At 47.9% G+C, this 12,650-nt stretch overlaps 1 protein-coding gene across 48 annotated transcripts in view; it reads left to right on the top strand.

Annotated features, from left to right (window-relative positions):
- LOC122541752 (sorbin and SH3 domain-containing protein 1-like) overlaps window positions 1-12,650 on the top strand; it is a 406,532-nt gene that overhangs the window by 297,991 nt on the left and 95,891 nt on the right. For 45 of the 48 annotated variants that reach the window (XM_087982591.1, XM_087982587.1, XM_087982603.1 and 42 more), the window contains 5 exons: window positions 2,132-2,467; window positions 4,056-4,200; window positions 9,045-9,074; window positions 11,582-11,742; window positions 11,891-11,954. In XM_087982591.1, coding sequence (XP_087838717.1) covers window positions 2,132-2,467; window positions 4,056-4,200; window positions 9,045-9,074; window positions 11,582-11,742; window positions 11,891-11,954 — 736 coding nt within the window. The remainder of the gene's footprint in view (window positions 1-2,131; window positions 2,468-4,055; window positions 4,201-9,044; window positions 9,075-11,581; window positions 11,743-11,890; window positions 11,955-12,650) is intronic. The other 3 variants (XM_087982607.1, XM_087982600.1, XM_087982605.1) reach the window with 1 other exon arrangement.

The raw sequence follows: 12,650 nt of genomic DNA, 5'->3' as shown, positions 1-12,650 counted from the left end.
CCCCACTCTCTCTCTCTCTCTCTCTGCCCCCACTCTCTCTCTCTCTCTCACTCTGCCCCCACTCTCTCTCTCTCACTCTGCCCCCACTCTCTCTCTCTCTCACTCTGCCCCCACTCTCTCTCTATCTCTCTCTGCCTCCCTCTCTCTCTCTCTCTCTCTCCCACTCCCCCTCTCTCTCTCCCACTCCCCCTCTCTTCTCTCCCACTCCCCCTCTCTTCTCTCCCACTCCCCCTCTCTTCTCTCTCTCTCCCCCTCTCTTCTCTCTCTCTCCCCCTCTCTTCTCTCTCTCTCTCTCTCCCCCTCTCTTCTCTCTCTCTCCCACTCCCCCTCTCTTCTCTCTCTCTCCCACTCCCCCTCTCTTCTCTCTCTCTCCCACTCCCCCTCTCTTCTCTCTCTCTCCCACTCCCCCTCTCTTCTCTCTCTCTCCCACTCCCCCTCTCTTCTCTCTCTCTCCCACTCCCCCTCTCTTCTCTCTCTCTCCCACTCCCCCTCTCTTCTCTCTCTCTCCCACTCCCCCTCTCTTCTCTCTCTCTCCCACTCCCCCTCTCTTCTCTCTCTCTCCCACTCCCCCTCTCTTCTCTCTCTCTCCCACTCCCCCTCTCTTCTCTCTCTCTCCCACTCCCCCTCTCTTCTCTCTCTCTCCCACTCCCCCTCTCTTCTCTCTCTCTCCCACTCCCCCTCTCTTCTCTCTCTCTCCCACTCCCCCTCTCTTCTCTCTCTCTCCCACTCCCCCTCTCTTCTCTCTCTCTCCCACTCCCCCTCTCTTCTCTCTCTCTCCCACTCCCCCTCTCTTCTCTCTCTCTCCCACTCCCCCTCTCTTCTCTCTCTCTCCCACTCCCCCTCTCTTCTCTCTCTCTCCCACTCCCCCTCTCTTCTCTCTCTCTCCCACTCCCCCTCTCTTCTCTCTCTCTCCCACTCCCCCTCTCTTCTCTCTCTCTCCCACTCCCCCTCTCTTCTCTCTCTCTCCCACTCCCCCTCTCTTCTCTCTCTCTCCCACTCCCCCTCTCTTCTCTCTCTCTCCCACTCCCCCTCTCTTCTCTCTCTCTCAAAACCCTCCGCATTGCTTTGTGTGGATGCTGGTGCTTCCTACCATAGTGGAATAGCCATCTAGCATTCCCCCAAACCCATTGCGTTGACTCTCATCACTTGACTGTGCGATGGTGATGTTGGTTGACAATAATTTGATAGCTTTTACAATGGGAACAAATGAACAGAAAGATCAATGTAAAATAAAATTAAAACTGTCATTTCTCAAAGCTTTTCTGTGGGTCCATCATACATGTCCCAGAGCAGGCAAGGTCAGTGTGTGACCCCTGCCCACTGTCCAATGGAGGGAAAGGGGTCAGTGTTTGACACACCATGCCCACTGTGCGGGAGGGGCAAAGGTCAGTGTGTGACACAGCCAGCCTACTATCAGAGAGGTGGGAAAGATCAGTTTGTGACTGCCTGCCCACTGTCCGAGGTGGGTAAGGTCAGTGTGTGAACCTCGCCCACTGTCCAAAGGGGCGGGGAGGGTCAGTGTGTGACCCCCCCCCCCCCACCCATCCCCTGAGAGGAGGAAAGTCAGTGTGTGACACCTCGCCCCCCCCCCCCCCCCCCCCAGCTGTCCAAGAGGGGGTAAGGTCAGTTTGTGACCCCCACCCACTTTCTGGGGGTGGGGGAAGCGGTGAAAGTTCAATGTGACACCCCATCCACTGTCTGAGAGGGGGAACGGTCATTGTATGACCCCCCCCCCCCCGCTTACTGTCAGAGGGCAGGGGAGTGTCAGTGTGTGACACCCCACCCCCCCCAGCTCACTGCCCAAGAGCAGGGTGTGACCACCAACTGTCATTTCAGATTTAGCATGGTTTACACACGTTTTGCACTAGTCTTCTAACTTTTGAGTCTGTATTACACTTAACTGTGATGCGTGTGTGTATGTGGAGGGTTTAAAGAAAAGAGCAGCATTGTTTTTGGTGTGTGTATCCAGGGTCAGAGGGACTCTGTTGGAACGTCCTGTATGAGAGTGTTGCATGAAGAGCCTGCCTGTTTGTCACTGCCTTTGCTGCTCTCTGATTGTAGTGTTGTTTCGAATGGCCAGTGGATCGGTGTGGCGGGCGGTGTCTGAGTAATGAAACGTCTCTCCCTGCAGGATGTGTCTGCTGGCATTGCCCAGCCTGAGGTGATAGCCTCATCCAGCGGCCTTCCCACTAAGGCAGTTTGTGAGAGGGAGGAAAGTGTGTGCACGGCCTGCGTTTCAGCCGAACCAGCCTCGTCATCCCTGCCATCTCATCCTACCATTGCACCTCTGACCCTGCCAACACTCGACGACTTCATCCCCCCTCACCTGCAGAAAGGAGTCTCCCATGCTGTGTGTGCCTCCTCTTCCACCGTCCCCATTAACCCACCAGCGTCATTGCTGCTATCGCCCACCACCAAGCTGCACAGCGGCCCGGACTCCCAACTCACTGGACTACCCCCACGCACAGTAAGGCCCACCTCTAGCTCATGCCTATCTGCAAGTAACCCCTTCCCTCCCCCCTCCTTGTGACCTTTCCTCCCTCTCCCTCCAGCAATACCCCCTCAACCCCTTGTCTCTGCCGATTAACAGGTGCTGCTCCCTTTCCATGTAGTGTGGCTTGTAGCTGAGTGTTGTAGCTGAGTGTTTTGTGCTGCTTGCTTAGAATTGGCCCCATAGACTATCAATGCTAAGTGAAAGAGGACTCCTTCCAGCAGTAATCTGTTCGTGAGCCGTTCTCACCTATTCCCCCCCTCCCCCCACCTCATTTTAACAACATCTTCTGAAGAAAGCTTCTGTCTCTTCCTTTCTATCTCTAGCATTCTGTCTGGCCCGCTGGGCATTACTTGATGCAGATGGAGATCCCTCCGTTAGCTTTGCTAGACTTGTTGTTTGTCACTTGCATGGACACTGCATGTTTACCTGCTCCGAGTGAGGGTGAGTGCACAAACCCATTGGAGACAAGAGTCACGCTTGGGCATCCCTAATGTAATATAGGGAATGCAAGACATCTGGTTTCCAATACTGGGACTCTGACTGCAAGCATTTCCAGCACGTTTTGGCTGATGTTTTATTCATGGGCTGCTCGGCAAAGCTTAACAAAACCTCCTGAAGTAGTCAGAAGTATTTAACATGCTGCCAGATCCTGTAACGAATGGCTGAGCTGATTTTCTTCCAGTCAAGGGGAATGGAATAATTTGAGGTGTACTCTAGTTTTAAAATGTTATCCTTGATGGGTTTCACATTGAAACAGTGTGGTGTTGGAGTGTGTGGGTGAGCAGACACATTCTTCTCTGGAGACCAGGAGACTCACGGAGACATTATGCTAATTGGCTGTATTCGACATTAGCATCGCCTTGTGAGCAAATGGAGGGGCAAGAGACACGGAGAAACTCTTATCAAGACTCTGCTCTGTTGGTCAATGTTGAGGATGAACTGGTTAGGACAGTATAACTGTGAGGAGATCTCCCAACACATCCCACTGGGCCTTTCATTAGTAGGCCCCATGATCTCCTTCTGCTCTGTGGCCTCTTCATTGGACCTGAGGCATTGCTTTTTTTTTTCTTATTCATTAATGGGATGTGATTAAAATGATTGGAAGCCAGCTGAGGAAAATGAGGAATTGTGATCTGGAACATGCTATCAGAAAGGGAAGCGGATTCAGTAGAAATTTCCAAAAGGGAACTGGCTGCTCAGTTTAGCAGAGAGGTCCTTTTGAGGGACATGGAGCAAGGACAGTGATAAATTGGATAGATCTTTCAAAGAAATAATACTGATACGTGGGCTGAATGGCCTCCTGTGCTTGTTTATGAAATTCGAGTGGATTTCTTTTGCCACGTTAGCATTAGAACTCATTGAGACTCGACGTTCCCTGCCTAGTTTTTGCTTCTTAGGGAAGAGACAGGGTGTGGTGGGGTAGAGGCCAAAGATTCTTGTAGTTAAAAGATTAGAGGTTAAAGAAGTGTGTGGTCACAGTGCGCTGAATACTCTGAATTCATCTGTAAGTTTGATCCTGGCAAGTGTCTCATTAATAAGCCACTGTTCTCTTGTCTGGAAGGATGTGCAGTCCACAGTAAGTGAAGGAGAATTGCCTTGTACGAGTCTGGAGTCACATCTTGGCCTTGCCTCATCGAGCAGGCTTTCGGCCTACCCATCCACCACCTTCGTGAATCCTACTATCGTTCTGCTTCAGCACAACCGAGGTAAGCACACCCAACTGTGTTACAGAATTGCATCGTATTGTGTTGTGAGGAGGGGCAATCAGCCCCCCTCCTTTTTTAGCCCCCCCTCGGTCAGTTGTGACAAATAGTTTTATTCCTTTGTTAGCACACAGCTCTCGCACTTTAATTACACATGGTTTGCTAGAAATGGAAGGATTTTTACAATTTTATGGAATGTATAAATGACTTGGTTGCGGAAAGTGAGATATACTATCACCATAAGTATAGCTGGGAGTGCAAGCGGTGAGGATGACAGTCTGCGGAAGGGGGATATAGACAGATGTATGTGAGTGGGCAAAAGGTTGGCAGATGGAATCGAATGTGGGAAAATGCGAGGCTTGTTTTAATTTTGGCAGAAAGAATAAAGGCGCTGAATCTTCGTGAAATGGAGAGAGAAAGCTGGAGCACAGACCGATTTTGGGAGTCCTTGCACATAAATCTTAAAAACCTAGAATTTATGTTCAATGGGTAATTGAGAAGGCTAATGGAATGTTGGTCTTCATTTCCAGGGGGAATGGAGTGTAATAATAGTGATGTCTTTCCAAAACTATACAATGTGTCAATCAGACCTCAGGTGGAAAACAGTGAACAGTATTGGGCACTTTGTCTAAGGAAAGATATACTGCAAAGGAGGTCATCCAGAGGAGATTCATTGGATTGATCCTTTACTTTCCAGTTGGTTCAGCCAACCAGGTATGATACTGAGGAAACATTAGCCAATGAATAATTGTCAGGGGAAAGGTGTGAGGCATCTGGTCACATGATGAAACCTCCAGGAATGTACCCAATCAGAGTTGTCGTGGGAGCAGCTCCGGCCAATCCGATAATTCTGATGAATTCCTGGCCCTTTCCAAGAATTTGAAACTTTCCACCAATAGGAACAATTTCTTCTCCTATGTATTTTTGAATCTGGGGCTTTGGATGATAATATCAAGAACTCTGGAATTGACTGCTCAAGGTTCCTGTGTTTTTAAGAATTCGCAAGCCTCCCTTTCTCATTGTAACACTGGACAGCAGTCAACAAAAGCAACCACCTTCATTGATATAGTACCTTTTGCATAGCGAGCCAGCCCAGCGCAGTTGCAGGAGCGTCAGAAAATAAGATTTAACATCAAATTTAAACAAGAAGAAAACTGCAGATGCTGGAAATCGTAAATATAAACTCAGCAGGTCTGGCAACATCTGTGAAGAGTAAATGTTTTGGGCCCAGTGAACCCCCCCACCCCTGCCTCAGAATGGATTTGACACCAAAAAGCCCAGTGAAGGGCATTTGGACAGATGACCGACATCATTTTTAGGACTGTTTTGCAGAAAAATAAATTGAGAGGCAGAGAGTTTTAGTGAGGGAATTTCGGAGCGAAGGCACAGATGGTGCAGGCTTTTCCTGGGGTTGGTTATGGCAATGGATTATAACGCTAGCAGAGCAAAGTAATGTAATTAGTCGAATGGGAAGTACATGTTCCAGTCATCTTTGGCAGTACAAGGGAATAACCTAAGGTTTCCATTGTCACTGTCCATTGCAGCCATCCCTAGGTCAGAGTGAAGGGAGTGAAGCAGGAGGGCTGAGTCCCAGGCCTTGTTATTTGGATTTCAGATGAGAAGAGGTTCTGTTTGGAGAGCGTTCTGTGATTGACTACCTGCACCTCCCAAGGTCACCTCTGCAGCAATGGGGTGTGTGCCCATGAGATTCAGAAAGTGGGGTTGCTGTCATTGGGGGTTTATGCCACTAGCAGTGGGTGAGTGTGGAAGAGGAATGGGAGGGAGATCCCCGAGGAAATGGTTAATCCTGACTTGCCCTTTGAACATTGCTTGTCACTTCTTCATTCCCCTCCCTCCTGTCGGAGCAGCCCCTTTCTGGAAAAGTTGGATGTTCAGCATTGAGCAGGGAAATCCTGTGTATCCGGCATGGGGTGAGGTGGTTCTTTGCAACATTCACGCAGCAGTGTTAAGGCAGGAGCTTGCCCACTGATTCTGGTTAGTTTGAACACCACATTGTTGGAGGCTACTGGCTCATATGACGTAATGGTATCCCCCAGTGGTGTTCCCATCATGGAGATGAGTGTCTGTTTAAAAGGGCATCAAGATGTTTTGATGCCCACAAACAAAGTCTTGCATTTATATAAAAACTGAAAGAACTGTGAATGCTGGAAATCGGAGACACAAACCAAAATTGCTGAGAAGACTCAGCAGGTATGGCAGCACCCGTGGAGAGAAATCATTCGGGTTCAATCTCGGAAGCGTAACTCTGATTTCTCTCCTGAGACTTCCAACCAATTTCTGTTTCTTGTTTCTTGCTGCTTGCATTTATCTAATATCTTGTGGGCGGCACGGTGGCACAGTGGTTAGCACTGCTGCCTCACAGCGCCAGAGACCCGGGTTCAATTCCCGCCTCAGGCGACTGACTGTGTGGAGTTTGCACGTTCTCCCCGAGTCTGCGTGGGGGGTTTCCTCTGGGTGCTCCGGTTTTCTCCCACAGTCCAAAGATGTGCAGGTCAGGTGAATTGACCATGCTAAATTGTCCGTAGTGTTAGGTAAGGGGTAAATGTAGGGGCATGGGTGAGTTGCGCTTCGGCGGGGCGGTGTGGACTGGTTGGGCCGAGGGGCCTGTTTCCACACTGTATGTAATCTAATCTAAACTAATCTTAACTGTATTGACAGCCAATGAAGGATTTGTCAAGTATTGCAATATTGGCAATGATAGCCAACCTATCCACAGCAAGGTCACACAAAGAAAATACTGTCCAGATGATTTCTGGTCTCTATTGATGTCAGTAGAGAATCAGTATTGGCATAGGGTGTTTTATTTTACAGAACATGTTGGAGGGCAGACCGGATTTGGTTTGAAACCTAGTCTGAAAGACATCAGCCATGGCAGTGCAGCACTCCCTCAGTACTTCTTTGGATTGCCCAGCTCAATTACATGCTCATGTGTTGGGAGTTGGACTTGCACCCACTACTGTTTAGTTCAGACAGACACTGTTCCCCCTCTTTCTGCGTTCCCTACACAATGACCCAGAGTCGGCTGAGTAGGCCGTCTGGCTTTCTCTGTCCTTCCATCAAATTGTAGCTGATTTGGTTGTGGCCTTAACTCCACTTTCCTGTCTGTCCATGTAATCCTTCAAACCTTTGACTGTCAAAACCCTGAATATATTCAGTGACGCAGCCTCTGCTGTTCTCTATGATCGAGAATTCTCAAAGCTTCTGAGAGATGAATTTCTTATTCATTTCAATCTTAAATTGGAGCCCCCTGTTTTGAAACAACGATCCTTAGTTCTGTATTCTCCCAAATATTCCACCAGCCAAACGTCATTTCCCTCTTTTTTTTTAATCACCTTTCATTCTCAAAACTTGGAACTCACCATTTGTTGTGAGATAAAGACGATGATAGTATAGTGGTGAGCATAGCTGCCTTCCAAGCAGTTGACCAGGGTTTGGTTCCTAGCTATCGCAGTGTTGGTTTCTAAACTGACTTTTTAAGGAAAGCCTCTGGTGTAAAACAAAAATGAGTATTTCATCTTGTGGTAAAACGGATCTGTCAAATTGCTTTGTGGGCGGCACGGTGACTCGGTGGTTAGCACTGCTACCTCACAGCACCAGCGTCCCAGGTTCGATTCCAGCCTCTGGTGACTCTCTGTGTGGAGTTTGCACATTCTCCCAGTGTCTGAGTGGGTTTCCTCCGGGTGCTCCGGTCAGGTGAATTGGCCATACCAAATTACCCATAGTGCTTGGTGCATTAGTCAGAGGGAAACGGGTCTGGGTGGGTTACTCTTCGGAGGGTTGGTGTGGACTGGTTGGGCCGAAGGGCCTGTTTCCACATGTAGGGAATCTAATTTAATCTAATAACTCCTTCAAGTGGGAATCAAATTAGTGAGCCTCCTCTGAACTGCCTGCAATGCAAGTGTATTCCCCCCTTCAGTTAGGTAACGAAACCTTTTGCAGTGTACCACCTTGTATGGTTGCACTAGTGTTTGATTTTTAAAAAGCGGTTTGGACACTATGAGCAAATCCTGTAAGTTTCATTGAGTCTATTGGTACCTTGGACACCAGACCTGGGAGTGTGTCTGTCAAACCTGGACACAGAGCTCCTCCTACTGGTATGGTAGATTAATGCGCTGCAATGACATACAGCCTGAGCTTGGTCAATTCAGCACTTAGATTAGATTACTTAGTGTGGAAACAGGTCCTTCGGCCCAGCAAGTCCACACTGACCCTCCAAAGAGCAATCCATCCAGACCCATTTCCCTCTGACTAATACACCTAACCCTGCGGGTAATTGAGCACAGCCAATTCACCTAACCTGCACATATTTTGGACTGTGGGAGGAAACCGGAGCACCTGGAAGAAACCCACGCAGACACTGGGAGAATGTGCAAACTCCACACAGACAGTTGCCTGAGGTGAAAATTGAGCCCGGGTCTCTGGCACTGTGAGGCAGCAGTGCTAACCATTGAGCCACCTTGCTTTGTAACTGAATCGAAGATCTCCCTAGGCTGTGTAGCGTATTCACCAGTCCTTGGGCCTGGCCTGAAGATGCAATATTTGGCTTCTGTTGAGGGACAGGTTGACTTTGACTCCCTCTTGGTGAAAAAAAACATTAAAACGTGATAATATGGGGATGTGGGGTGATGTTTCTACTGGGGAATAGCCTGATGGCATGTGCTAATGATTATGAAGATTGCATTGGGGTGAAGCACTTGATCTGCCGTGTGTGTGTGTCCATCCATCTGTATCCCCATCCCCATGAGGGAGGTACATATGATTTAAGCACAGTGCCCTTGCTGAGTCTGTGTGTTTGACTTGGTTTTGTTTCTTTTGTCTTTCTCCAGAACAGCAGAAACGTTTGAACAGCCTGTCAGGTAAGAGAAGGTGCTCAGTGAATATCACGTTTTCTTATGTGAAATGTTAAATTCTGCCACCGTTCGGTATGTGATCTGGCTGGGTGCTGAAATAATAAACCGTAAAATGCAACAGCAGCATCGGGTCAAGTATTTGGCGTAACACCTCACCAGGGATTGGGTCGCATATACCATTAGGTGAGGACCTGCTTGGTAGCTCTGAAATAACTCAGTTAATGGAACCTGGGAGACGGTGATATATTGCTAATGTCACGAGACCAGTAATCCAGAACCTCGGACAGCTGTTTTGAGGGCCATGGATTCAAATCCCACAGTGACAGATAAAATTGAACTCAATAAAGAATTCTGGAGTAATGACTACCAAGTATTGTTTTAAAATCCCATCCATTTCACTAATGTCCCTGAGAGAAGGAAATCTGTCACCATTAACCTGGTCTGGCTTACAAGTGACTTCAGACTAATGGTGATGTGATTGACTGACTATTAACTACCCTCTGAGCAAGAAATACTGGTCCAGCCAGTGACATTCAAATCCCATAAATAGATTTTTTTTAAAAAAACTAGTGCCACATTTTGCTGTTTGTTTGATTTGTGGCTCAGTGGTATGGGTTGCTCAGTGGTTAGCACTGCAGCCTCACAGCACCAGGGACCCAGGTTCAAATCCAGCCTCTGGCGACTAGCTGTGTGGAGTTTGCACATTTTCCTTGTGTCTGTGTGAATTTCCTCCCTCAAATCCAAGATGTGCAGGTTAGTTGAATTGGCCATGTTAAATTGCCCGTAGTGTTCAAGGATGTATGGGTTAGGTACGTTAGTCAGGGGTGAATGAAGAGCAATAGAGTAGGGGAATGGATCTGGTTGGGTTACTCTTTGGAGGGTTGGCGTGGACTTGGGCCAAATGGCCTGTTTCCACACTGTAGGGATTCTAAAATTCTATGTTTCTGACCTTTCTGGAGGTAGACCAGTCCCCGGGGCCAGGTGGGCTCTATCCCAGGTTACTGCGAGAGGCAAGGGAAGAAATAGCTGGAGCATTAGCAGATATCTTCACAGCCTATTTGACCATAGGTGAGGTTCCAGAGGACTGGAGAAGCCAATGCCCTTCCCTTGTTTAAGAAAAGAGAGCTAGTATAATCCAGGAAATTAGAGGCTGGTGAGCCTGATGTCTGTGGTGGGGAAGCTCTTAGACAAGATTATTGAGGGACAAGATAGATGCACATTTGGAAGAAAATTGACTAGTTAGTGACTGGCAGCACGATTTTGTACGGGGAAAGTCATGTCCCACCAACATGAATGAATTTTTTGAAGAGGTGACAAAAGTTATGGATGAGGGAAGGGCTGTAGATGTAGTTTATCTGGACTTTGGTAAGGCATTTGATAAGGTCCCGCATGGCTGATTGGTTCAAAAACTAAAATCACATGGGATTCAGGGTGGGCTGGCTAGATAGATACAAAACTGGCTTGGTCACAGAAGACAAAGGGTAGCAGTGAAAGGGTGTTTTTCAGAATGGAATTCGCTATCTAGTGGTGTTCCACAGGGATTAATCTTAGGCCCTCTGTTTATTTGTAGTATATATAAATGATCTGGAGAAAAATGTAGGCGGTTTGATTAGTAAGTTTGCAGGTGACACAAAAATTGGTGAAGTTGCTGATCGTGCCGACGATTGTGAAAGTATAGATTAGTAACTTGGACACAGATTTGGCAGATGGCGTTTAATCCAGACAAATACAAGATGATGCATTTTGGAGGATCAAATTAGGTTTGAATTATACTCTAAATGGCAGAACCCTTAGGAACATTAACATAGAATGCCCTGCCAGTAGCAGTGGTGGACTCTCCCTCTTTATGGGCATTTAAGCGGGCATTGGATAGGTATATGGAGGATAGTGGGTTAGTATAGGTTAGGTGGGCTTGGATCGGCGCAACATAGAGGGCCAAAGGGCCTGTACTGCGCTGTATTCTTCTATGTTCTAGAAATGGATTTGGCATGCAGGTTTACAGTTCCCTCAAAGTGGAAGCCCAGGTGACCAAGGCATGTGGCATGCCCACCATCAGCAGGGGGGAGGGGGTGTCTGAGTGCCAGCGTGGGGTGATGGGGTGGGGGTGGAGACGAGCGAGTGACTGGGGAGGGGGGGTCCATCGAGTGACGGGCTGGGGTGGGGCAGTGACGGAGTGGGCAGGAAGAGAGTGAGAGGTTACAGATTGTACCACGCGGGTGTGTTTTAATGAGTGTTCGACAATAACCCAGCGTTTAGTTCCTTTTGGTGGGGGAAGAAAGGAGCTCTGTTGTTTGTCACTTGTTGCTGACTTATCCTCCTCATTAGGCATGCAGGCAAACAGCAAGCTCAGGCCACCACCGCCCCCAGCCAAACTGCGGTTAACCTCCGAGGTTACATTAAGATTCCACTTGCTTCCTTAATAGGAATTGTGTGGCCGGAATGGCTTTACCATTGCTCCGAACTTGGTGTATTTCTGTCACTGCACATACTTGTACTGTTTACTTTCTTCGTAGATTCTGTGCCAGAAACAGTAACTGATCATAAAACGCAAGTTGCAGCTTCAGACGGAAGTGTTCCTCCTGTGCACACAGCAGCAGCGATGGATAATAAATGGCAGAAAGTCACCCAGGTGCCTCAGTCCTCCTTCATAGCGCCTGAAGACCTGGGTATCAAGGTGAGAGAGGAGCAGACGGTTCGTTTGATGTTGCCTGCTGTAGTGTGAGACTGGGCTACAGTTTCTCGCGATCACTGACTGAATGGGGCATGTCCTCTGTGCTGTTTCTTTTACTATTCCTCATTCCTCCAATTTTATGTCTCCGCAGAATGTCGAGAGGCCCAAAGATTGGTACAAGACCATGTTCAAACAGATTCACAAAGTCAGCAAAGGTAACATGGTTCTGGGGACAGGTGAATGTGCCATTGCCAAGTTTCCTGTGCCTCAGAATCACAGGCAATGTGTCTCCCCACAGTTTACCCATTCATCAGTTCATGCAGTAAATACCAGAAAGCAAAACTTGTGAATGCCGCGTACTCGTCCAACTTGTTTCAAATACCTCAGAACACCGCTGACGGTAATGAACAGTGCAGTAATGTAATGAGCAGAGCAGTAATGACCAGTGCATTCACTACCTAGTATTTCAGTTTCTTTATTGGTTTTTCTGCCTCCTCAGTACCGTTACTCCAAGGGGAGTTGTAACTCTGTGCCTTCACCCTCCTTTGCGCCAGGCGTAGTCCACAAGAAAAGATGAGGCAGAAGAGATAATTTGATAGGGTTGACTGGGAGCAGATATTTCTCCCTCTGGAGGGTAATCCAGAACTTGGCGTTTTAAAATTAGAAGATGGTCAGTAACAAATGCAGTGAGGAATTTGGGAAGAACATCTTCAGCCAGAGAATAAATAGAAAGTAACACTTAGTGAGATAAGGAGCGACTGAGGTAGATAGATAGTCTCAAGGGGAAATGTTAAGTAAATAAACAAGGGGAAAGTAACTGAAAGGAAAATGAAAGACTTTCTCCCTCCCCCACCCCCACAATGACATTGCCAGAGCCACCCACATCCATGTTCACTCACTAACAAACATAT

This window comes from Chiloscyllium plagiosum, unplaced genomic scaffold (assembly GCF_037043375.1).
Source record: "Chiloscyllium plagiosum isolate Xiang-an unplaced genomic scaffold, Cpla_swu_hap1 HiC_scaffold_43, whole genome shotgun sequence".
Lineage (NCBI taxonomy): Eukaryota > Metazoa > Chordata > Chondrichthyes > Orectolobiformes > Hemiscylliidae > Chiloscyllium > Chiloscyllium plagiosum.
This window is presented reverse-complemented; position numbering and strand designations above follow the sequence as displayed.